At 29.9% G+C, this 24,798-nt stretch overlaps 1 protein-coding gene across 1 annotated transcript in view; it reads right to left on the reverse strand.

The window, feature by feature from the left end:
* Positions 1–6,042: 6,042 nt before the first annotated feature.
* The window catches only part of LOC129909216 (sushi, von Willebrand factor type A, EGF and pentraxin domain-containing protein 1), a 71,090-nt gene continuing 52,334 nt past the window's right edge, over positions 6,043–24,798 (reverse strand). Inside the window, exons 2-14 of the mRNA XM_055986250.1 lie at positions 19,203–19,465; positions 16,088–16,562; positions 15,872–16,024; positions 12,183–12,332; positions 11,919–12,095; positions 11,561–11,856; positions 11,091–11,499; positions 10,850–11,029; positions 8,174–8,300; positions 7,995–8,107; positions 7,571–7,924; positions 7,019–7,501; positions 6,043–6,542 (exon numbers count right to left, since the gene is read on the reverse strand). Coding sequence (XP_055842225.1) covers positions 6,409–6,542; positions 7,019–7,501; positions 7,571–7,924; positions 7,995–8,107; positions 8,174–8,300; positions 10,850–11,029; positions 11,091–11,499; positions 11,561–11,856; positions 11,919–12,095; positions 12,183–12,332; positions 15,872–16,024; positions 16,088–16,562; positions 19,203–19,465 — 3,314 coding nt within the window. The 3' untranslated portion in view covers positions 6,043–6,408. The remainder of the gene's footprint in view (positions 6,543–7,018; positions 7,502–7,570; positions 7,925–7,994; positions 8,108–8,173; positions 8,301–10,849; positions 11,030–11,090; positions 11,500–11,560; positions 11,857–11,918; positions 12,096–12,182; positions 12,333–15,871; positions 16,025–16,087; positions 16,563–19,202; positions 19,466–24,798) is intronic.

Consider the following 24,798-nt stretch of genomic DNA (forward strand, 5'->3'; position numbering starts at 1 on the left):
AACCGCCATCCCTAGGCAGCATCCACGAAAAAGTGACGCCATTTTCTCCCGATCCACTAAAATGTTTAGCAGTACGGCAAAAATTTCAATTAAAAATTAAAATTAAACTATTAGAGATACAAATATTTTATATAAGCATATTTGAAAGATAATAACCTAATGTTGAATACACATGAAGGATTTTTAAAAATTTCATCATTTAATAGGGTAAATAGGGGTAAAACAAAATTGCAAAAAAGTGGCTATTTTCTAAACGCGACGTTGCAGAAAGTTGAGTTTTGTTTTAATCGATAGATAAATTTATGGTTAGGCTGACAAATAGTATTTTTAAAAACCAAGTTATAGATGGTTTTTTAAAACTAAAACATGAGGTAGACCTTTGACAAAGTAGTGATTATAGGTAGGAAACATTTTTTTTGACAATTTGAAAAACGTCATTCATAGGATAGTAAAAAAAAAGTTAGGGGTCTCATACGGATTTTTTTTTGTCCCAACTTTTTTGACAGTTGTTTTTAACCGTTTTTTATTTTTATATTTTTTTTGTTCAACACATAAATTAATGAAATTTATACTGTAGATAGATAATAAACACGGCAATATTTGTGCAAAATTTGAATCAATTTTGTAGTCACAATATTGAGATAAGGTAAAATAAAGTTCTATATTTCAGCACGTTCTTTCTTTTGATCTAGGACAGATAAAAATTTAATTTAACTTTATTACGAATTTTTGTATAATAAAAAAAGATTGCCATGAAATAAGGCCAAGTAAAATAAGACCAACTTTCAAAAATTGGTCTTATTTTTTTTTAAACGAGAAATTAAGATAATTTTCAACGGTTGGCTTTATTTCACTTTCACAAAGTGAAACAAAGCCAACTTATTTTGAGAAAAAATCCAACTGGGCCTTATTTCTCTATTATTAAAACGAAGTTCAGCCACCAGTTAGGGAAGTTCTCTCAGTTTTAATTTTGACATGGTTGTCTTTAAAAAAGTGTAACTTTGTATAGGTGTCGTATAGATATGGTTGAGGCATATTTTAAAAGATAAAATGATAAACTTTCCAATGAAATAAAATATATTACAAGTTGTCAAATAAAAGAAAGGGCCAAATCGAGATGGAATTTTTGGTTCTATGAAAATTGATTGCATTAAAAAAAAAAATGCAACTTTTTTTCTAGATATCGTACAAACATAATTGAGGTGAATATTGAAAGCTAAAATAACAAGCTTTCAGAAACATAGGTTGATATAAATTTACTATAGGTTGTCATGTAAAAATATTGAGAGTAAAGAAAAATAATTTTTTCCTCAAACCGATTTGACACTAATTTTAACCTCTAACCTTGTAAGCTAAGTAATTCGACAGTCTCCGTTTTAACTACACTGGATTTGCCATCTTTCGTGGACTATTTGTTTCGAAAATATATTTTTTATAGTGCGACGTGATTGGACTTTAAGGAAAATTAATGAAATAAAGGTTAAACCTTTCCTTTATTATTTGTACACACTTTTTGTCGCCCACTATATGCAAATCGCTTTGTATGCAGGAGTAGGCGTTTCACCAGTGTTGTAAACCTACAAACATATTGATTTTGATTTTCGCATGAAATGTCATTTGTTAACCAGATAACAACAATATACGAATACGAACCTAACCTATACAGGGTGTCCCAAAAGTAATGGATCAAACGAAATATGCAGATAGGCCAACTTTAGGGCTCTCAGAATTTGGTAACTTGTTCATCAAAAATCCTTACGGTTTTCAATTTAATGCAGTTTTTGTGAATCATCGAAAAATTTCGACTTTGCAACAGTATTTTGCTTCCTACGGTCATAATTGATTTTTGTTTTTTACAACTCTTTCACTTAAACATTGCCTAATAATAAGAAATAATTATTTAATTAAAATATTTTTTATTTCATACGCCATTTTGCTGCAAATTATGTAACAGTTCCATGTTTTATAAAAACTCAATTTCTTACTTTTATTTGAGAGGAACATCCCGAAAAAAAATTGTATGGTGTGATCCTGGTTTATTATTTTAAAAACTTGCCGTGTTATTGCACTTTTCAAAAATGTATAAAAATTTCCAAAGTTCAAATTAGAACGAAAGATATTACAATTTTAATGCAAAAAACAGGGGTTTTCAGAGCAAAATAACAAACAAAAATCGAGGCTTTTATTCAAAAAGAAAAAACAAACAACAGTCGAGGAAATGTGTTTATTTTTCTTTGTTATTTTTCTCTGAAAAGGCCTGTTTTGTTGCATTAAAATTGTAATATCTTTTGTTCTAACATCAAGTTTGGAAACTTTTATACATTTTTGAAAAGTGCAATAACACGGCAAGTTTTTAAAATAATTAACCTGTGTCACACCATACAAATTTTTTGCAGTGTGTTGCTCTGAAAAAAAATTAAGTAATTGAGTTTTTATAAAACATGGAACTGTTAATTAATTTGCAGCAAAATGGCGTATGAAATAAAAAATATTTTGATTAAATAATTATTTATTATTATTAGGCAATGTTTTAGTGAAAGAATTGTAAAAAACAAAAATCAATTATGACCGGAGGAAGCAAAATACTGTTGCAAAGTCGAGATTTTTCGATAATTCACAAAAACTGCATTAAATTGAAAACCGTAAGGATTTGGGATGAACAAGTTACTAAATTCTGAGAGCCCTAAAGTTGGCCTATCAGCATATTTCGTTTGATCCATTACTTTTGGGACACCCTGTATAATCGATTCTATGAATATAAACTAAAAATCGATTTGAAATCACCTATACAGTGTATCTGCGAGCGAAACGATGTAAACAAAGCCATAAAGTTATCATCTAAGATCTAATAATGATTTGGTTGTTTTTGTGACATATCACAACAAAACAAAAACAAAATAATGAAAAACAAGACTATGAATCATTTTTAATTACAAAACTGTTTTGTTTTTACAACAAAAATACAATTTCAAAAAGGATAGTGTTTTCGTTTTCATATAAAAGGATGTTACTTTGGCAAACTTATAATCAATACAGTTAGTTGAACTTTTACTTTGAAAAGGAAGACCATTACAAAATTAACTTATGGACACCAAACCTGTCGTTACAGAAATTCACTTAATGCACTTATTGAGTTTAATAATATTAGTTGTGGCTGTTATTGAATTTGTGTGTGAAAATGACGATGTTGAAGAAAATAACAACAAAAAATATAAATTTTGTTGCAGTGCATTGAATAGTGCAGCTGAATTTAAAGGGAATATATCAAGTAAACAGAATGACGCATTTTTGAATTTAAAAATTCATAAACTAGCTAAAATGTTGGATACGATGGCGGAAGGAAATATATTACTATTACAAATTTCAAGCACAAGGATATCTCCACTACACCATAGATGTCAACATTTTCCTAGGAAAACTATGAGAAGACTTAAACCCTAGGATATTTTTGTGCTCAAAGTAGTTTGTCATCAGCTTTCATTTTACCGAGTTAATCTCCTTAAAGTCATCTACTTAAAATAACAAAGAGTAACACCTTTGTATCTATTTTATGTATGTTAGTGTTGTAAAAATTAATTTAATTTAATTTTTTAATTAAGTTAATAAATCTTAATGTAAACCATTTTTTGAATTTTAATTAAATATGAGTACCTATATTATTCCTTGGATATATGCAGCAACAAGTATCTAAGAAGTATGTGCTGCAAAGTAGGTATGTATGTGCTCTGAAGATTGTTTCCGTTTTGTAGGTACTCTGAGTATTGGAGTTGAACGAGAAAGACGAAAAAAACATATTATGAAAAATTAATTATGTTGATGCGATTGACGCCACAATTCAAGTTTGGATGCAAACAGCTCAGAAATCAGATCTCAAAAAAACTTTTGGTTTTCAGTTATATGAAAAGAGCTTTCTTTTTATTCAGAGATCAAAAGTTGAACAAATTATTAACAGAATAAGGGTGGTGGGGAGGAAAAATAAATTGCCCACAAACAAATTGGGGGAAATGGGGTGGGAAGGCGAAACAGTGGGTTTTGTGTCAAATATCGTGGTTTTTTACAATTTCTGCCAAAAGTAGACCTCCTATTGATAAATAGAAAAGTTGTAGATAATAAAAAATCTACAAGTTTTACTCAAACCAATTTTGACTTGCGATATAGGTACTATATATCAAGTTATGCATTCGTACAAAAAAAAAAGTTGAGATAGCATTTTTCCATGACATTACGATGGTAGAGAATGCCAAAAAAGTGGGTCCCGGAAGTCCGTCTGTCTGTCTGTCTGTAAACGAAGCTACAGCCTAAACGGATGGACCGATTGATGTCAAACTTGGTATGTGGCGTTATTTGGCGACTCTCCAGAGGGATTTTTGGAATTGATTTTTTTGGACCAAAAATAACGGTAGGTACTTGTCATATACCGATTTTAGTAAAATTAAAATTTCTCAAAAACGGCTACAACAATTTTGTTTAAAAAATTCAAATATAAGTTTAAAGACAAGGTCTATCTTTTAATATAAATTTTTTTTTTGAAAATCATTATTACCGGTACCTGCCATACAACCGTTTTTTCAAATCCGATTATCTCCGAAAGTGCTTATTCGATTTCAACGAAACTTTTTGTAAAGAAGCATTTATATGATTCAAGTATAAGCCAAAAATACAATATCGAAAAAAATAATTTTTGGATTTTTAAAAAAATTTTGAAACCGGACATTGAATTTTTTGAAATTTTGGTTTTAGATGTTGATTAGTGATTTATACAAAATGGCATACCAATTTTATTTTAAAACTTTTTTTCAAAAAAATTATTTATAAAAAATTAGTTTTTTTAAAAAACGGCTCCAATGATTTTGAAAATTTTTTGTCTAAAAATGCATCTTAATATATCAATCAAAACTGCATACTTGTTTTGAAGGGCAATCTGATTTCAGATTTTATTTTATTTTTTTAAAAAACGAGTTTTATTTTTTTTCCAAATTTCTATATAAAAAGTCTTAAAAATTTAAGCAACTTTAACTCTAAGAGCAAGTTCGTGCGACCCAGTCGTGCATTTTATTTTATATACCTAACCTTATAAAGATTAAGAAGAATGCAAAAATACCATTTTTTGAGTTTTTATATTTTTTATCTTTTACAAAAGTTGTTGGATTTTAACAAAACCTGATCATAAATTACATTGTTATGTTTTTTATCTATTTTGAATGATTTTTTAGAAAAATATGAACTTTTTTGTTTTTGACGAATTATTTATTTTGGAAAAATAGTTTTTTTTTTGAAAAGTTTGGAATGTAGTTATTTAGATTAAAACCTTTTATTTAAGACTATATAGAAAAATCACACTTTTCAGAAAATATTGAAAAAAAAAAAAGAAAAATAAAAAAACGATTTTAAGGATCGATTTTTCCATAAATGACAGTTATATTGCCGAGAATTTTTTTTCCCTAGAAATTAAGTTATATTTTTCTAATTGAATTTAACCTTCCTAATTTGAATTTAGCCTTAGAATGGCTCTAACGTACCAAGTTTATAAGACATTGAATTTTGAATTTCCAAAAACACTACTTTTGTGTTGTTGTGGCATGGTCATACATATCTCAAAAACGTGATGTGATAGAATTTTTCTGACCTTGGATTCGAGCTCAGAAAACTTTTTTTTTAGTTTGCCCTGCAGATATCTGCCTCCGAATGTAGGAAAAAATGTTTGGATGAAAATAACTCAGCAACCAGACCTCCAAGAATGTTTTGGTCCTAATTTGCATTTTTCAGCAACCAAATATTTCTTCAATTTTTTTTTTTATTAAAAACCATTTTATTCAATTATATTAATTTCTTTATATATTTTATTTTCAAAATTATCTGTTTTGTAAAAACCCATAATTACATACAAACAATTTTTTTCAATTTGACTTTTTCTTTTGTTTCTTATTTTAAAAAATATAAATTACATAATCTTATTAAATTCAACACATAAAAACATACGATTTTTTAAATTTTAAACAAAAACAAATAAAAAAATAATTAAATTAAAATGTATGTTGTATAAGCTATTATTTATAATAATAAAATTAATTAAATCATCACACTTCATTATATTTATTTACATAATTACATAAAAATAAAATTATTATTTAGTTAAAATTTTTTTAGTCGTCAAAATCATTTTTAACAATTTTTTTGTTGTCTTTATGATTTTGTTTAGATGGGCGTCCCAGACCCATCACTACTTTTTTTCTTCGATTTCATTTTAGATAACTTTATGGTCACAATATCCTTAAAAACAAATTTGGCTCAGTCAAATAACAATAACACACACTCTCTTACAGACTTGGTCTGTAATATTTGTTTCTTTTTTTTTTTTTTTTTTTTTCTTAAATATTTAAGCTAATATTGTATTTCATGTAATTTATCTCATCGAACTGAAATACCATTTATTGTTATAACATTGCCCGCTGTAGGTTCAGGTTCGTATACTTCTTCATTTGTTCGCATTTCATAGGGGGCATCGTAAAACTGCTCACTGGGGATTTGATCGTAAATGTTCTCTGAAAACAATAATTAAAAAAAATAAAACAAAATCAAAATTTGAAGTACCAATATATCGATATTTTATATAAGAAAATCGATATTTTTTCATCGATAGAAAATTAGGGATATTATTTAATTTCATTTTACTAATACTAGAACTTGTTTTTATGTATGAAATATCAATATATCGATATTTTATACCTATACAAATATCGATATTTTTCATCATCGATTTTTTTAACCTCGATATCAAAAATTATGGATACAATTTAGTTTCGCTTTACTAATACTGATAATTTCTAAAAATATCGATAATGTTTGTTAATAATATCGATATCATTTTTATCGATATATTGAAACCCTTTTTCAACTCTTTTTTCCAATAATTTAATCATTATGAGTTTTCATGAATTTATCGATAAAAATAAAATCATCGATTCCTACAAAATATCGATAGCTTACAAGATTTTAACTATATTCTGATAAAAATTACCTGTTGATCGATTTGTACCATTTCCATTGGCTCTCCCACCATGGAACGTATTAAACGTAGCTGGTGGCGATGTATCCAATGGTATTCGATTATTCGCCTCCAATGTTGAATATGACATCACAGCAGCATTGCGATCTTCTTTGGATTCAGCAGCTTGAATATTTTCAGTATTCTTCACAGGTCTAGCCTTATTTCGATGTAAAAATATCAAAAGAATGATAACGAGTAGTGCAATTATGACTGTCGCTCCAATTGCAATTCCAGTACCAATACCAGAACTTTCTTGAGTATCAGTTGTTGCTATTTCACAGCGAGGTTCATCTCCACTCCATTTACCATCTTCCATACACTTTCGAAGATATTGTCCAATACGATTGAAACTCGGAATGCAATGATATTCAGCTGATCCGCCATAAATTGTTGATTCGTTAACAACTATCACTCGTCCATTTTCGATTGGTAATGGTCGACCACAATCGACCGCTGAAATTTTGAAGATCGTTTTTAGGAAATAAGTTTTTAAACTATCAGATTGATAAAGATTTATCTTACATTTACATATTGGTGACTTTCCAGTCCATTTGCCATTTTTCAGACAAACACGCGTATCATTGCCAACTAAGTAGCGACCTTTTGGACACTTAAAGTAGGCCGAGGAACCAACTGCACGTGTTCCAGGATCAACGATCAAATTTTCACTAATATCTGGTTCATCGCAAGTGATTTCATTACAACTTGGGGTCTCGTGACTCCAAGTGCCATCTTCAGTACACAAACGTCTTGAAACTCCTTCTAATTTGAAATTGTGATCACATTCGTAAAGAACTGCAGCTCCATAGTAAGTCACATTGGTTGCTAAAGTAACCTTTCCATGAGTGATATTTAGTGGTTGGCCACATTCAACATCTGAAATTTTGAACAAAATAAAAGAATTAAAAGTAATTGATTTTTTTTGTTTTTTTTTATTCAAACTTACAAACACATTCTGGAACATGTCCACTCCACTGACCAGTATCTTCGCAAGTTACCAAAGCTTCGCCAACAATTTTGTAACCTCTTTCACATCGATATTTTGCAAGTGCTCCAATTCTGTACAAAATGTTCGATAATTTCATAATTTCCGAATTCGATAATTTGATAAATGATTAAAATTACCTGTAAGTTTGGGCACTATTAGCAGTTGAATCGGCTGTACGGATAAGAGTTCGTCCATACATGCGATCATTTCCGGTGACAGAGAGAAGACTGTGTGGAGCCAATACTGGTTCGGAACAACGAATTTCTGTGAATAAAAGAGAAAACCATTGAAATAAAGAAAGGGTTGGGTTCGATATCCCGCTTTTTATATTCCCGTTTTTTAAAATCCCGATTTTTATAATCCCGTTTTTTATTATCCTGATTTTGCAAGCAAAACTAGTTGTTTTATTTTAAAAAATCGCGCGATTTTTTTTTTTAATAAAACAACTAGTTTTGCTTGCAAAATCGGGATACTAAAACAAATTAAAAAATGAGAGACTGTTCTAAACGCATTTAATTAAAACCTTTAACAAAAAATATAATCACAACAAAAACATTACTGTTAAAAAAAAGCCAAGTTCTCCAATGTTGAAGTTATGCTGGCACAAAAAGTACTGAAATGTAAAAGTGTACCAAGTTCTAAAGCTTGCCTTTAAATTTGTATACATAAAATGTTTATTGTTTGCTTAACAATCTTTCAATTAGCTTTAAAAATCGGTAATTTTAAGAAAAATTGTCAAGAGCACAATCAACATTTTATGTATACAAATTTAAAGCCAAGCTTTAGAACTTGGTACACTTTTACATTTCAGTACTTTTTGTGCCAGCATAACTTCAACATAGGAGAACTTGGCTCTTTTTTTAACCGTAATGTTTTTTTTGTGATTTCACTACTTTTTGCAAGGTATTGGTATAGAACTTAAAATCTATATAATTGATGAACACTCAGAGAAAATGGGCGGTTACCACGCCTCTTGTCTAAAATTCTAAAATTCTCAAATTTAAAATTTTTTTTTGTTTAAACTACCAGGTCTGCCATTCTACCAAATTTTAAGGTTCTACGACAGTTAAAAATGCTCTATAATATTTGATGACAATTCAGCAAAAATGGGGTGTTGCCACGCCCCCTATCCAAAATTCTCAAATTTAAAATTTTTTATTTGGTTTAACTTACTAGCTTTACTATTCTACCAAGTTTCAAGATTCTACGATAATCAGAAGTGCTCTAAGAAATTTGTTAAAATTTTGTGAAAATGGGCGGCTACCACGCCCCCTGGCTAAAGTTCTCAAATATAAAATTGTTTTCTTTATATAAACCACCAGCTCAACCATTCTACCAAATTTCAAGATTCTACGATAATCAGAAGTGCTCTATAATATTTGATGAAAATTCAGCGGAAATGGGAGGTTGCCACGCCCCCTGGCTGAAGTTCTCAGATTTTAACTACCAGCTCAACCATTCTATAAATTTCAAGATTCTACGATAATCAGAAATGCTCTATAATAATTGATGAAAATTCAGCGAAAATGGGCGGTTACCACGCCCCTGAATTGAAAATCTCAAATTTTCGATTTTTTCCTTTGTATACACCACAAGTCCTATCACCATGTAAAATTTCAATTTTCTACGATAGCGGGAAGTTCTCCATAATTTTGATGATCTGTCAGTGAGTCAGTTACGGTTTTCGCCATTTTTGAAGTCCTATATCTCAGAAACTACTCATTGTAGGAAGCTGAAATCTTGTAAGGAGTTTGGGTTCGGCCAGCTCAACAAATGTAGTGAGTTTGAATATTTTGGCGTCTTTGGTGTGGAAGTTAGAGGGGGGTCGAAAATGGCCTGAGCTGTTTCCTGTAAATAAGGGTGTAGTGCCAAAGTTGCTAGAGAACTTGGCTGGGCACTACCGTGCCCCTTGATATTTATAAAAAAAAAAGAAAAAGTAAGGAATGTGATACTGTGTAATCAATTAACAAACTAATATTTACTTTAAAGTTTCAGAAGAACAATCAAATCGTGATAATCGCATAGATTAATAATAACATAAAATCATCAAAACACCTTAAATTAAGTACACTCTACATAATCAAAAGCAATTTCATTTAAATATATTTCAACTTATATTTGGATGTATTTCAACAATTTTGATATGAAATTTCTTTTACTTGTGAACTCAATTTAAGGCTTTAATCATTTTATGTTTTTATAAAAGAAATACCGTTTTCATAATGTGTTGAAGGTACATATTGTGTGGGCTTTACAACGCAAAAAAATCAGTTTTACTAATTTTTTGTCTATTTCTCATGATTTTTTTATTTGTAAACTAAGAATGTATTTTGTAAAAAAAAAAATGGGGAATTTCTGTATTTGACAGGATTTTAAATTGCGGGATTTCAGAAAACGGGATTTAAAAAAGCGGTAGGTATTTTAATAAATGGGATTTTGAAACTTTTTTTTCGGGATTTTCGAAAAACGGGATTTTAAAAAGCGGGATTCCGATACGCTCCCATTTAGAAAACAACAAAAAAAAAAAACGTTTTTAGTCGTATTAGTGCTTAAATGACTTTTTCCATCAAAAATATCGATAAATTGTAAGAAGTTTTTAAGTATTTTGTTTAAAAAATCAATAGAACTGTAAAAATTATTAGAAAATTTTACAAAATATTGTCAAGACTGAAATATTGTCTAAACGCCACCTCGACGCTGTCGCCATGTCTCTATATCGCCATGTCACTATGTCGCCATGTCGCTGTGTTGCCATGTCGCTATGTCGCTATGTCCCCTAATTCAAAAACCTTTCCTCTAACACGTTGTCTTACCTTCACATTTAGGTGTTGAATCACTCCATACACCGCTTTCCAAACACGTTCGTTTTGGTACTCCTGTAAGTTTATGCGAGGGCGAGCAGCTAAATACAACTTCTGATCCAACGTAAGTTGTGTTCTTGACATATTTGTGGCTACCATATGGAAGTGGTGTTATTGCTCCACAATCGATATCTAAAATTATATAAAAATTGTTAGATTTTAATAAGGCATTCACTGTCTAAAAAAATCCTACATTCACAATCGGGTGCTTCGGAGTTCCATTCTCCATTTTCCATACATTCCAAAACAGAGTTTCCTCTCAAAACATGTCCAGGATCACAATGATATTGAATTGTTGAACGCACATTGTAATCATAGCCAACAACGTAGGATCCAGGTGGTACATGTGGAGTATCACATGTTACCAATTCACAGACAGGAGCATCTCCTGACCACTTTCCTTCTTTGGTGCAAACCAAGTCCGATGGTCCAACCAACCAGTAGTCATCATCACATTCATATTTTACCATGGTTCCGACTGTAGTTGAAGAATTAACCAAATGAGCAGTACCCCGATCCGGTCGAGCTGGAGCTCCACAGTCAACAAATCTGCAGGATGGTGGTTTGCTTGACCATTCACCACCAAGACCGCATGAAATAACCTGGAAATATGTGTGCAAGTTACATAGCTTGGCTTTGAAAGTGTCACTTAAAGCCTCTTACCGGTTCTCCAACTAAAACGTAGCCAGTTTCACATTGATATGTGGCAGTGGTGCCAGCTCTCTTATCGGTAACCTTGACCACTCCTCCAGGAATTTGTGGTGGTTCTGGACACCAATCGACTAAGCATTCTGGTTTCTTACCAGTCCAGCCACTAATTCCACAAGTTCGATTTTCATGACCAATTAGAGTATAGTTTTCATGACAACTATAAGTGGCTTGAACACCGAAGTACGTTTGATTCTCTGATAATAGAATTGATCCATGTTCCAGACTGTCAAGAGGTCCACAATCAACATCTTAAAAGGAATGATATAACTGTCAAGAAAACCTAAGCAAACTTCTAATATCAAGGCCTTACATTTACAAGTTGGAGCTTTTCCACTCCATGTTCCATCGTTGAGACAATTTCGAGTTTCTTCTCCTACTAAAGCATGACCTTTTGGACAGTTATATTGTATTGAGCCTCCAACAGTGTGATTTTTACCAACAACTGTAGTATTTTGTAATGAGTCTGGTGAGCCACATGACAAGGGAGCTGAGGATAATAAAATTTTTTTAAGTAAAGATGGTCAAAATAGATTAAATGAATGGATTGAAGGAAGGGAGCAGAGGAGTTACGTACCATGTTGACAAATAAAATGCAAATAATCAAGATTACATCCAACATCATTCCACAGCCAATTTCTGCCACCATCGAGTACAACACAATTTTGTTCACCGTTGTAGTTGTTAGGTTGGTCCTTTCCCCAAGCAGGTTTCAAGACTACTTCGTCTGTGAAGAAATGTTAATATCATTAAAAATTAAAACAATACATGAAACATTACCTAATATGAAATTCTACAAAATTTTTGTTTAGAGGCAATCGACTGAACTTTGTTATTGATCTTGTTAAACAAATAATGTTTCACATAAATAATTTACAAAGTTCAACATAAAAACAAATACAAAATTAAAATCTGATATTTTATTTTCGGATCTAAAGGAACTAGGCAATTTTTTTATCACTGAGCTTTCAAATGACTTTTAAGTGGTATATTAAACAATAGACGCTGACTGATTTTGTCTCAGTACAAGAGCCCACCTTACGTAGACCTTTTCTCATCAAGTTGTACGCTAATATTTTCTAGTGTGCAATTTAAAGGAAAAAGGTTTGATGCCCCATTACCCGGCAGGAGCCCGGATTGCCATGTGTGCTGAGAATTAATTTTGTTGCCCTTATGGAGTCTGAATATTACTAATAAGTTATAACCACAAATTTTACTATTTCATTAATAATATTGCCTTAACAAATTTGAACACTGCGCGAAATATTTTTCTTCTTCATGTTGATCAAAAATTCTACATAAAATAGAAATATAATAGGCTAAATCATATAGGTGGGTTGTTTAAGTGTAGGTGGACGCTAGATAAGAAAAATAAAATGCACGACTTGGTCGCACGTACTTGCTCTTGTACTTCAAAGTAGTATCTTTATCTTAAATATCTATTGGAAATTTAAGATTTTGTTAAGTTTTGAGAAAAAAAAAATTATTAGTAAAACTAAAAACGCGGTTTTGTTAGAGAGTCAATAAGACTATTACGTACACCAAATTTAATCAAAATCGTTTGAGCCGTTTTCGAGAAAATTACAACACCTCGAAAACGTTATATACCTAGAAGATATGCGTTAAAAAGGAGATATTATAAAAATAAAAAAATGTCTAGGAAATAACGCAAAAATCATCTGTATAAAGTTTCAAACAAATCCATCCAACCGTTTAGGCCTTAGCTCGATTAAAACCTCGAATTTGTTTTCTAGAATTCAAAACTACTTCAAATATGATGAGTGACATTGATTAATTCTTTCTTTACAGTTATTCTTTCTTTGAGTTACTCTCAAACACTTAACTTGTCTAACAATAACATACTTAAGAAATTCTTTGCAATCACCTTTCTTTCAAAATAAAAAAAATATAAAACGCATTATTTCCAGCACCTTAAGCCCTTAAAACAAAAGAATTTGTTTTGGAAAAAATTGATATACCTACCTAGAAATCTGCAGTTCAATTTTTAGCTTTTGTAGGTAATCTTGATTTTTTTTTTCATTTTTTTTTAAATATTTTATTTATGTTTTACTTGTCTTTATAAAACATATAAAATATTTTTTTTTTCGAAAAAAAGTGAGAAATAATAAGCAAAATGTGCAAAAAAAAGTCTGTGTACTACCTGTTGACGAAATTTACTTGGAAGTTACCCCAGAAATTATTATTTCAACAACCACAACTTTCAAGCAATTTTTTACTAAAAAAAAATTTACTTTTTTTCAAAAACTAAATTTTTCAATATCGATCAGCACCCCCTTCTATACAGGGTGTCCCACAGTCACCGCCTCAAACGAAAACCATGGATTAATGAGGTCATTTTAAGTCGAAAAACTTAAGAGGTTATTTTCTCGTTTTCGTCCCGTTTTGGAGTTATGACGGTTTTTATAATTTTTGCTCCCTTTTCCTTTAACTGGCTTTATCTTTCCCAAACTACGTCTGATTTGAAAGATTTTTTTTTACAACCAATCAAGAATTTATTACAGTTTATGTTTGTTCCAAAACTTTTTTTCCTGCGAACAACCGTTTCTCCGCAATTTTGCATCAAACCCAATTTTCTTTGTTTTTTCAGTTGTTTTTTTTTTTCACTTTCATATCATTTTATTCAAAAAAAAAACACGTTAATAAATATTAATTTTGCTCACTTATTATTAAATCCCAGTGTATTTTCTTAAAAAAATAACTTTTTTTTCATGAAAAAGCCTACTGAAAGTAATTTAAAAAAATAAACAAGCTGAGTGAATTAAAAAAAAATTATTTTCAAATAAAAAATGAATTAAAATGAATTAAAAACCTTTTCTCATAAATGAAAGTATGAAATTATTATTGTAATCAATTTATTAATTTATTAATAAATAATGGCAACTCTTACAGTTATGAATGATACGATTTTCAAAATCCAGAATTGTTTACTTAATTTTAATTTTTAAATCAAGTTATTTTAATCAATTACTTTTGAAATACCTAATCGATTTAAAAAAAAAAATTAATGAAAAAAAAAGTTTTCAAAAACACATTGAAAAGGGAGCTCGGATCGTGAAAACTCGCGAAGCAAGCCAGGCGAGATATTTTTAGTTAAAAGGCTCTTGACTTTGGTGAAAACAGCCAAGAAAATAAAAAATCTAATAAAAAGACTTTATTTTTTTAATTCTGATTTAATATACTAGAAGTAAGGTTAACCTTAGCCTCATGTTTTCTCCGCTTTTCTGGATTTTGAAAGAGTATCATTCATAAGTGTTGCCATTGTTTTTTAATAATTTTGATTTTATGTCATTTACAAAAAAAAAAATGTCGAAAAACAATATCTGATACGAGTCTTCGAGCTTCTGAATTAACAGTGAAAATAATTCAATTGTTACATCTTCATACAAACAATTTTGCTTTAATTAGTAACTTAACAAATTATTCCCACACAAGATTTCTCTCCCTACTTAGGTCATAGACATTGGCTTTTACTTTTACCCAGAATTTCTAATACATTTAATTCATGTAGGTAATACAAACAAATTACAATAGCTTTTGTCAACCTTTTTAAATCTTCAGATTGCAAATTTCTTTGTACTTGGCAATTAATGTTAAATTTAGTGCCAGCATTTCTTTTGTATTTAAGTTTAATTTTCTTTAAGAAAGCGTGTTTTCTATATTACGCAGTGCACTCATATTGCAATTGGTTGAGATCATGAACAAATATTGCATACCTTATCACAAACTTAAAAATATCTTCTTCCTACTATTCTCATTTTTAGGAGACCTTTTATTTTCCTATCACTTGGCAGGCCCAACATAAAAATCTTAATTATTGTTTTTAAACCACAAAAACACTATTGCCACTGTACATTACTTCATGAAGTGTACCTAAAAATTATAACTTTCATCTAATCACCTTCACCACTGAACAGCTGAGAAATAATAGCCATTGACCTTTGATTAAGCCGCCAATTGTTAAGAAGTTCAACATTGATTTATTAAAATAACAAAAAATAACAATAAAATAACAAAAAATACTTTCAAACGACCCAAATTAACAAAAAGTCAATTCATTTCATAGTTTTTTTTTTATACTGCAACACTTCATGACATTGAACTTAAACGAAAATTTCAAGACTATTGTAGCTGTAGGCAGGTTTGTGAGTACCATTTCATGACTTCTTAGTTTCTGCTTGTAGACAGCACACGAATTATGATTAATGATGACTAATTCAACACCTGATTAAGCCAAAAAAGACTTACCATTCACCCATTTCCATGTTCGAGAAGTAATACCGGGTTCCTTTTGTGCTCCAATCCACACAAGTTGAGTCTTTAACTCTGATTTTCTTCGTTCCAATTCTGTGAGAATATAATCGCTAGCTGGACCGCGAAATTCATGCACAAGATCTCCACCTGTTTAACAAAACAAATTTATTTACTATTCAATTCATTTATATTTAAATTCATTAAAACTACCTGTTGATTTACACATTTGTCTAGCTTTTTCAAAACTCTCTCCACGTGTCACATGGAATTCGTAACAAGTCTTTGCAAATGTTGACAAAACCGTATCCACACTTAAATTCGGACTAACACAACGTTCAACAGAGAATTCTTCATTTGTGAATACTTCAACTTCACAAAGACTCAAACTACCTTCAACGCCCACCAATTGAATTGCGACATATTGGCCAACAAGTTGCCGGGCACATGTAAATGTCTTTGTTATACCCTCATCCAATGTACCCGGATACCAAGCACAAAGGGGATTCCTCTGTAGATCTGCACTACTATTTCCCACACGTATTTCCAGATCCTGTAATGGTTGGTGGCCGCAACAACCACGAGTTGTTATTCGAACCACACGAACTGATTGTGGTGTTAGGAGATCGACTCGCCACCATGGCGATGGTTCTTTTTGTGTTTCAGAACATTCTTGTCCATCTGGATTCTGCAATTGAGAGGGTATTTTTATTTTGTTTTAGAAAATAAAATCAAAAGTATTGCTATAAATTAATAAAAAAGAGCGTTTGTTTTTCTATATACTAATTGAATATTCAAATAATAAGACAGAGAACAGTTTTGTGTTAAAAATTATTTCAAATGTAATGTCTATTTTTTTACATAAATAAAATGCACAAACTTGTCATTTGACTTCAATGCGCTTAAATTTTGTTGAACGTTTTTATATAAAAAATTTTGAAAATATGAATTAAAAAATTTTTTTTATGTTTTTTCCTAACAATTGCTTTAGGGAATTTGAGCTCAAAAAAAGATAACGCAGATTGATTTCTTTCACAACGATGAATTTTAAGAAAAAAATGTTCAAATCGTCATTGCCGTTTAAAAATGCCTGCTTTAAAAAAAAATGTATTTCAAATTAAATTTTTAATGTAATTTTTTAATTATGTAATATAACTTATCAACACCTAAAATCAAAATTTCAAAAAATATAAACTCCTATAGTATTGAAATTTGATTTTTAAAAATAAATTTTTTTTTAAACCACAAAATAATTGTTTTAATATAATTTTTGATTTAAATTAATGCTTAATAAACAATTTCGTGAAGAAAATATCTTTTAAAATTAACGAGTGGCGTCTACGAATGCGTCGCATGAACTTGTACTTGTGGATTAAAGTATGCATGTTTTATTTTAAATACTATTTCATTTTTGGTTAAATCTGAAATTGATTATATTATGAGCATTTTTTTTATTAAAATTATTTTTTATTAAAATTTTGTATTTTCTTTTTTCCAATTAAATACAAATTTGAATACGGAATATCTTTTAACAGGGCAATGCCTAAAAATAAATTATCACAAGTTTTGCCCAAATTTTATAATTCTACAATTCACTATTAGAGAAAAGAAAAGGCAATATGCAAAAGATTTTTCTGTAATTTGAGTTTAAAAAAATAAAAAATAAAAATGCAGTTTTTTGCAATTGCTTCGATTTTAAAGAGTAAATAGTTAAACTAAAAATGTCACAGCTATTTTCGAGAAAGGAGGCTGGGCATTTTGGCCCATTGGTGTAACACATTGAAACATACATCAAATGAATGGTCTCGATGAGTGTACCATATTTTTGTTTGGGCACAAGTCTGTATCTCGTTTAGGAAGAGTGCAGTAATGCCTTTTATATTCAAAAATGTATGTAATGAAATTCAGAAAAGTATACATTTTGACTAGATGGCCGATTAACTTCATTCAAAAATATTATAAAGCGCTGTTCTATTGGACTTATCCATCAACCGCTTTCATTTTAAAAAAAATTTATTTATCGGTTTTTATGGATTTATGAAATATAAATCTGGTTTATTATTAGAAAAAGTAAGGCCTATTTGTATCCTAACATTTTTTCTGTAAATGATTTTGGTGACTCTACATAAATACAACAAAAAACATACTTGTTAAAACTTCTAATTTTTATAGTAAAAAAAATAAAAACACATTTATAAATAAATAATCATTTTTATCCAAAAACAAAACCGAATTCCATATCTAAAACTGGGTTTTATGATTTTTCTAATAGTTCCTATATATGGCCAGAACTGGACGAAATTGAAATGGGACCACATGGCGGTGGATTTCCAATACAAAAAGAATTATCAAAATTGGTTCACTCAGTACAAAGTTATGAGGTAACAAACACAAAAAATAAAAAATAAATAAATACAGTCGAATTGAATACCTCCTTCTTTTTGGAAGTCGGTAAAAATAGACTTTTTTCCGCGGTGCTTATTGAGAGGAAAATTTTGTTAGGTATTATGTATGAATTTTAACTACAAACCATACCGCATGAATTTAGTCTTTTCTCAACCTTTTTTTTTGTTCAAAAAACACAAACATGTAAAATATTCTTGAATACATTTTTGAACATAAAATGCACCACTGCACCTTCCACGAGATAGAGTTTTATATCCATTCAAAGAAAGATTCTAATATATTGAAATTATTCTCGTATATGAATATAATGAATATGAACAAATTCAATTATTTAATTTTAAAAAAAATACGTATGTGACGTAAGTGACAAGAACTTAAATTGTTTCTTTTACAAAATAATAACGTTAAAAGGTGACTTTTTTCGTATCTAAGCTTTCGCAAAATTTTTACAAAAATGACACAACGTAGTTTTAGATAATAATTGGCCCCACTAAAACCTCTGATTTTGGTGGTATGAAAAATGTAATTTTTTCATATTTTCATATTTTTTTTTTGTCAATTGAAAACATTTCTTAGAAGCAGCTCTTTTCCATAAGAAATTGGTTTATAAGTGGGTCTTAATTGTCTATGAATACGATAAACCTGTGTTGAAATTTATATTCTTTTCGGTAGGGAAACTTTCAAACTATTAAATGGTAAAATATTTACAAGTAAAAACTTAACGTTAGCGACGTCGAATTAGTTAGTGCCTTGAAAAAATATAAAAATGCAACGTATAATTTAAAGCTCTCCTTATGGCGAGGTTTCTAAAAAATCACATTTAATAAAAAAAAATTTAAAATGCTTTGTATTGGTAAATTCTTTAAGTTTTTTAAACCTCTAGTTCACTTAAAATTCTGTTTTGATTTTTTAACTTTCTCACCTGATTTCCTTGATTGCCATCATTGGCAAAACTAGCTGGCCCAGCTCTCGTATGCGAACTTTGATTGACAGGTTTTCTGTATGCTACATTTGTTCCACAAAATGGAAGCTCCTTATCCCAACCAGATTTTGGATCACATTTTATAGTTCGTGGGCCAAACAATTCATATCCTGAATCACATTCGTAAGTTGCTTCCAATATCCCACTCTCACCAGAGACTGTTTGAACTTTTGCATTCAGCGGAACTGCTGGTGGTCCACAAACTGTAAAAAAAAATAAAAATATGTTTATTATATGTAAGTGACATGTACCCTGTATAAAACAAATTCTTGAACCAAATTTATGGTAAAAAAATTGTTTAAACTTATGTCTACTCTAACTTAAAAAAAACGCCCATTTGTGTAATCTTTTTCAGTTCTTAACAATGTCATACATATCGTTTTGGAGACCCTAAGATAACTTAATTCTTAACAATTCACCAAAAACTATCTTTTTTCACGTCTACCAACTTTTTAAGCTCCAACTTTTTGATAAGTTGAACAATGTACAGAACAATTCCCAACTTGAAAGAGTCACCGTCAACTTAGAATTTTATCATTTTTGCTATATGTTTGAAATTTTTGATACTGTCATTTTCAAGCTAGCAAAACGAGATGTCAATTGTGCATTTGTTTGTATGAAAAATGCGGAAAGTACCTAAGTGATATGAGTTGCCCTGATATCCAATCTGAATTGAAAAATGTCATATTAACTAAGTTCATGATCGTTTAAGAAATTTATTGTTGATACCATGTCTTAAATACATATACTTTTTACTTTATATTTGCATATAGTTTTATTAACCTCCTTCAGTCTAATAACACTGCCCAATACACAAAAGTTTTCCAGACCGTTGTTTATCATTTTTTACTAAATTTATTGTGTTGATTCCAAAAATAACAGTATTTTTTTTCTAGCAGCTCTAGTTTTTAAATTATTCGTACATGAAAAGGCATAGAAATTCATAATTTTTTTTTTTTTTTGTTAAATTTTTTTTTTGTATTTTTATTTTACTAACTGAACGGAAATACATTACATTCGAAACAAATTTTTTCAACAAAACTTTAAAAACGCTTGTAATAATAAAATCTAAAAAAAATAGTTCAAAAATGTTAAAAATTAAAATATCTAAAAGAAATAGAGCTAATAGAAAGCAACCAGTGTAATTTTTAGGCTTAGTGAACTTAAATGCATTACATTCGAAAAGAAAATTTTTGGAAAATGCCAACAAACATTTAAAATAAGCATAACTTTAAAATAAGTACGAAATTACCCCCTAAATGTAGAAAACTAAAATATTTCAAAAAATAGAGCTCCTAGAAAAAAATAAATGTGATTTTTGGGTTTACTGACCCCAAATACATTGAGTTTAATATAAATTTTTCTGGAAAATTTTAATAAACGCTCAAAATAAGAAAAACTTAAAAATCAGTATGAACATTTCCCCAAATATGACAAATTAAATATTTCAAAAACTAGAGCTGCTAGAAAGAAACTAGTATTATTTTTGAGCTTACTGAACCCAAACTATAATATTTGATATAAATCTTCTGGAAAATTTTAAAAAGTTGAAAATTGTTGGCCAGTGTACATAATTTAAAAAGGGAGCGGGTCATAATTCTGCTTGTCAAAATTCTGTACGACAAAATTCTGTGGGGTCAAAATACTGTAAGACCATAATTCTGTACGTCATTATATTGTAAATACAAAATTCTGTACGTCAAAATACTGTATGAACAAAATACTGACTTGCAAAATTCTGTTTTGTAAAATTCTGTACGGCAAAATACTGTATTTTCAATACAGTATTTTTAAAGAAATTTCCTTTGATAAAAAAACACTAAATACTAGCTTTAAATATAATTATTGACAGTAAAGTTGTAATTTTATACAAACATAACACAGCCACACAAAAAAATATAAAAGTTCTGACCTGGGGTTGCGACTAGGTTTTTCATATAGTTTTTGGGTCTTTGAAACCGAATTCGAAGTCCGTTTTTCCCCATCACGTCAGGTTTTCGAGATAACCTCAAAAAATGTCACGAAAACAAAAAATTTTTTTCTCTGATGTGGATGTGCGAATATGTTTATCATATAGTTTTTGGATCTCTGAATCCAGATTCGGAGTCAATTTCACCCTATCACGTCAGGTTTCTGAGATATCCTCAAAAAAATTTCCGTGAAATTTTTTGAGGTTATCTCAAAAACCTGACGTGATGGGGAAAAACGGACTTCGAATTCGGTTTCAAAGACCCAAAAACTATATGAAAAACATAGTCGCAACCCCAGGTCAGGGGTTTTTATTTTTTTTTTGTGTGGCTGTGTAATTATAATTACACAGCCACACAATTATTAAAGTAAAAAAGTAAATCAATTCTAGGAACACAAATCAAATTTTTCTTAAACATACAAAATACATTTTACAAAAAAAATGTCAAAATCAATATAAATTTAATTTTTTTTTTCAATCCGTTTTAGGTATGCAACGTGGTTTAATTCAGATTGTTTTTTTTAATTAAGTGAAGTTTTGTTTTCTCTCTCTTTTTCCGTAGCTCCTAATAAAGTACCTAGATTAATCAGCATCAGAAGCTTGCCTCTTTATTAACTTGATCTCTTAGAAAATCATAGTAAACCCTCTTTTAAATATATCTGTATTTCAAAGTGCGCGCGCACTTTTTTACATTATCAAAACGATATTTTTTACAGCATTTTTACAGAATTTTTATATACAGAATTTTGACTTTCAGAATTTTGTTCGTACAGCATTTTGCACATACAGAATTTTGACGTACAGTATTTTGGCATACAGTATTTTGAATACAGAATTTTGCAACATACAGAATTTCGACCCCAACCCATTTAAAAAAATGAGATTTTGTACAGTTTCGAGACCGTTACCTTACATATGTATGAGGTTGAGTCTTATTTAAGCGGAATATTGAATAGCAAGAAAACTGATCGAGCTACAAAATCGAGGTTTACGCGTTTCATTTGAACCTATATTACTTCAATTTTTGAAAAAAAAAAAGAAATAAGAATTTCAAGTTTTTTTTGGATTTCGGGAGCTTTGTTTTGAGCTAACTTTTTTAAACAAAACCTTTAATATTTTGAAAAGTGTTAGAGCTACAAAATAGAGTTTGCCCCCAAAATTTTGTTTTTAAAAGCTTAAATTTCTTACAAGAGAAAAAACTTTAAAACGAATTTTATTTTTAATTACTCCACTTGCCTGATCAAACCGGAAATGCACTTCTGAAACTTTAAGTTGAAATAAAAAATGACTCGGTAAAGCTACAAAATTAATTCTTGTACATCAAATTAGGATTTTACAAGCTACAATTTTGGACATAAGAAAATAATAATAATTTTTTTATTTTCAACTTGTCTTATTTTAGCGGAATTTTGAAAAGCAAAAAAACTGTTGAAACTACAAAAACAAAGTTTGTAGAATTGAAAATCATTTAAAAAGTTACAAATTTGGAGTTCAGCCAAGCCTTTTGTTTTTAATCATTTCAGATTTTGTCCGGCGGAAAATTTAATAAATTAGAAACCATACAAGAAACAATTTTTTGGTTTGAGCAACAAATTAGCATTTAATGAGATTAATTCCACCATAAAGTGTTCTCCAAAGTAAAGGACGTAATTAAATTCTGTCATGTGTGTTTTTGTAATCAGAAAGAAGAAATCACATACAAGGAATTAAGTGGTTATTACTACTCTTTGTTATCCTTTCTCAGAAAAATTGTACTTTTCATCTACTTTTTCTTCAGAAAGGCAACAGTACATTCTGACAGAAAAACAAAATACAACATCCAAAATGTAACGATTCTCATTCTCAATTTGATTCTCTCCTAAATAATTGTCTGACGCAATTTCTTTTGTAATTAAATATAAAATATGTCAAAAATATTAAATAATTTATATGCATAGAGCTTATTCTGAAAGACGATATTGTTCTGACCATAGTCCATTGCGTCATTGTTGACATTTTAACTACCCTATACGTAGGTGGCTACACATAAAAGGAAATCCAAATCCGGTTAGTTTTGAAAATCACATCAGATTCGATTACGATTTTTTTTTTTTCTTGTAAATAATATTCATGCATGAGAAAGTAAAAGTTAGATATCACAGTTCATTCGCATATGAAGTTTAATCTAAAAAAAAAATACAAGAAATAAATAAATACGGAGACACTAATTAAATGCACAGGTAGAAAGAAAAAAAAAACTACCTACGTATGACTTTCCCCATTCTATTAAGATGCACTTGTAGTCTCACACGCTGTCAGTGTCAAAGACTATATCTCATATACCCTATGTCTACTTAAACTAAATACAATTATGTGAAAATGTCGCAAATTCACATGAACAAATTTATAATAAATGAGTTTTGTCAAATGTATCTTTTTTCCACTTGTTTTCTTGTTCAAATTTCTATTTACAATGCAATCACAATCATATAAGTTAATTTGACATGTTCACACCAAAAAAACCAAATGCTATACACAGTACACACATGCATAACACCTTACCATTTCCATCATTATCCAACACCAAAAAGTTTATATGAAATGTGTATAACTTCTCGTTTACTTTGAGTGAACATCATTATCAAAAAAAACTCGTGTGTTATAATGTTGGCAACGTAAATTTAGACCCATTTTCCGGGTCGTTGCTTAGCATCGTTTACTTAACTTGATTACAACGCAACGCCCTCCAATCTTTATGGTATCTTATTAGCCTAAGTGATGCCAGAGAGACAACTCAATTTTTGGTTGTACACTGTGCGTGTGTTAATCTTCAAGTCAGATTTTGCGTTGTCAAGAATGTGCCAAAATAATAACAATTTTTTTTGTTGTGTGTGTTGTATAATTACGAAAATTGTCTGGTAGTGCGCGCGGCCTCTAATGCCTCATATAAAGATAAAGAGCTTTGTAAATACTTTTTGCTCCAATTCATTTCGATGGAGTTTGTAAGGGAAAAAGGTGAATTTCACAAGGTAAACATTTCTATGAAATTATGGAAATATTGCAAAAACAAATTGAGACAAAAAAACTTGAGAGCAAGTCGAAGCAACAAGTTGAATTAACTAGTTCAGACAACATGTCGAGACAACAAGTTGAGACAAAAAGTCGAGACAACAAGTCGAGGAAAAAAGCCGAGAAAAAAAGTCGAGAGAAAAATTCGAGAAAAAAAGTCGAGAAAAAAGTCGAGACAAAAGTCTAGACATCAAGTTGAGTCAAGACAATACGTACAATTTTTAGACGATAAGTACAGGCTTGCCAGATTGGGCTACTTATCGGAAATTGGGCAATCTTTTTACAAAATTGCCGACAACTTTTTCAGTATGACAGCCCAATCAATTTATGCAACAAGTAAAAGCAACAAGTCGAGACGAAAAATCGGGGCAACTATTCGAGGCAACAAGCCAAGGCAACAAGTAGAGTCAATAAGTCAAGCCAAGTGAGTTTAATTAACAAGTCGAAGCATTTAGTTGAAGGAACAAGTTGAAGCAACATGTTGAAGGAACAAATCGAATAGATAAGCTAAAGTAACAA

This window comes from Episyrphus balteatus, chromosome 2, assembly GCF_945859705.1.
Source record: "Episyrphus balteatus chromosome 2, idEpiBalt1.1, whole genome shotgun sequence".
Lineage (NCBI taxonomy): Eukaryota > Metazoa > Arthropoda > Insecta > Diptera > Syrphidae > Episyrphus > Episyrphus balteatus.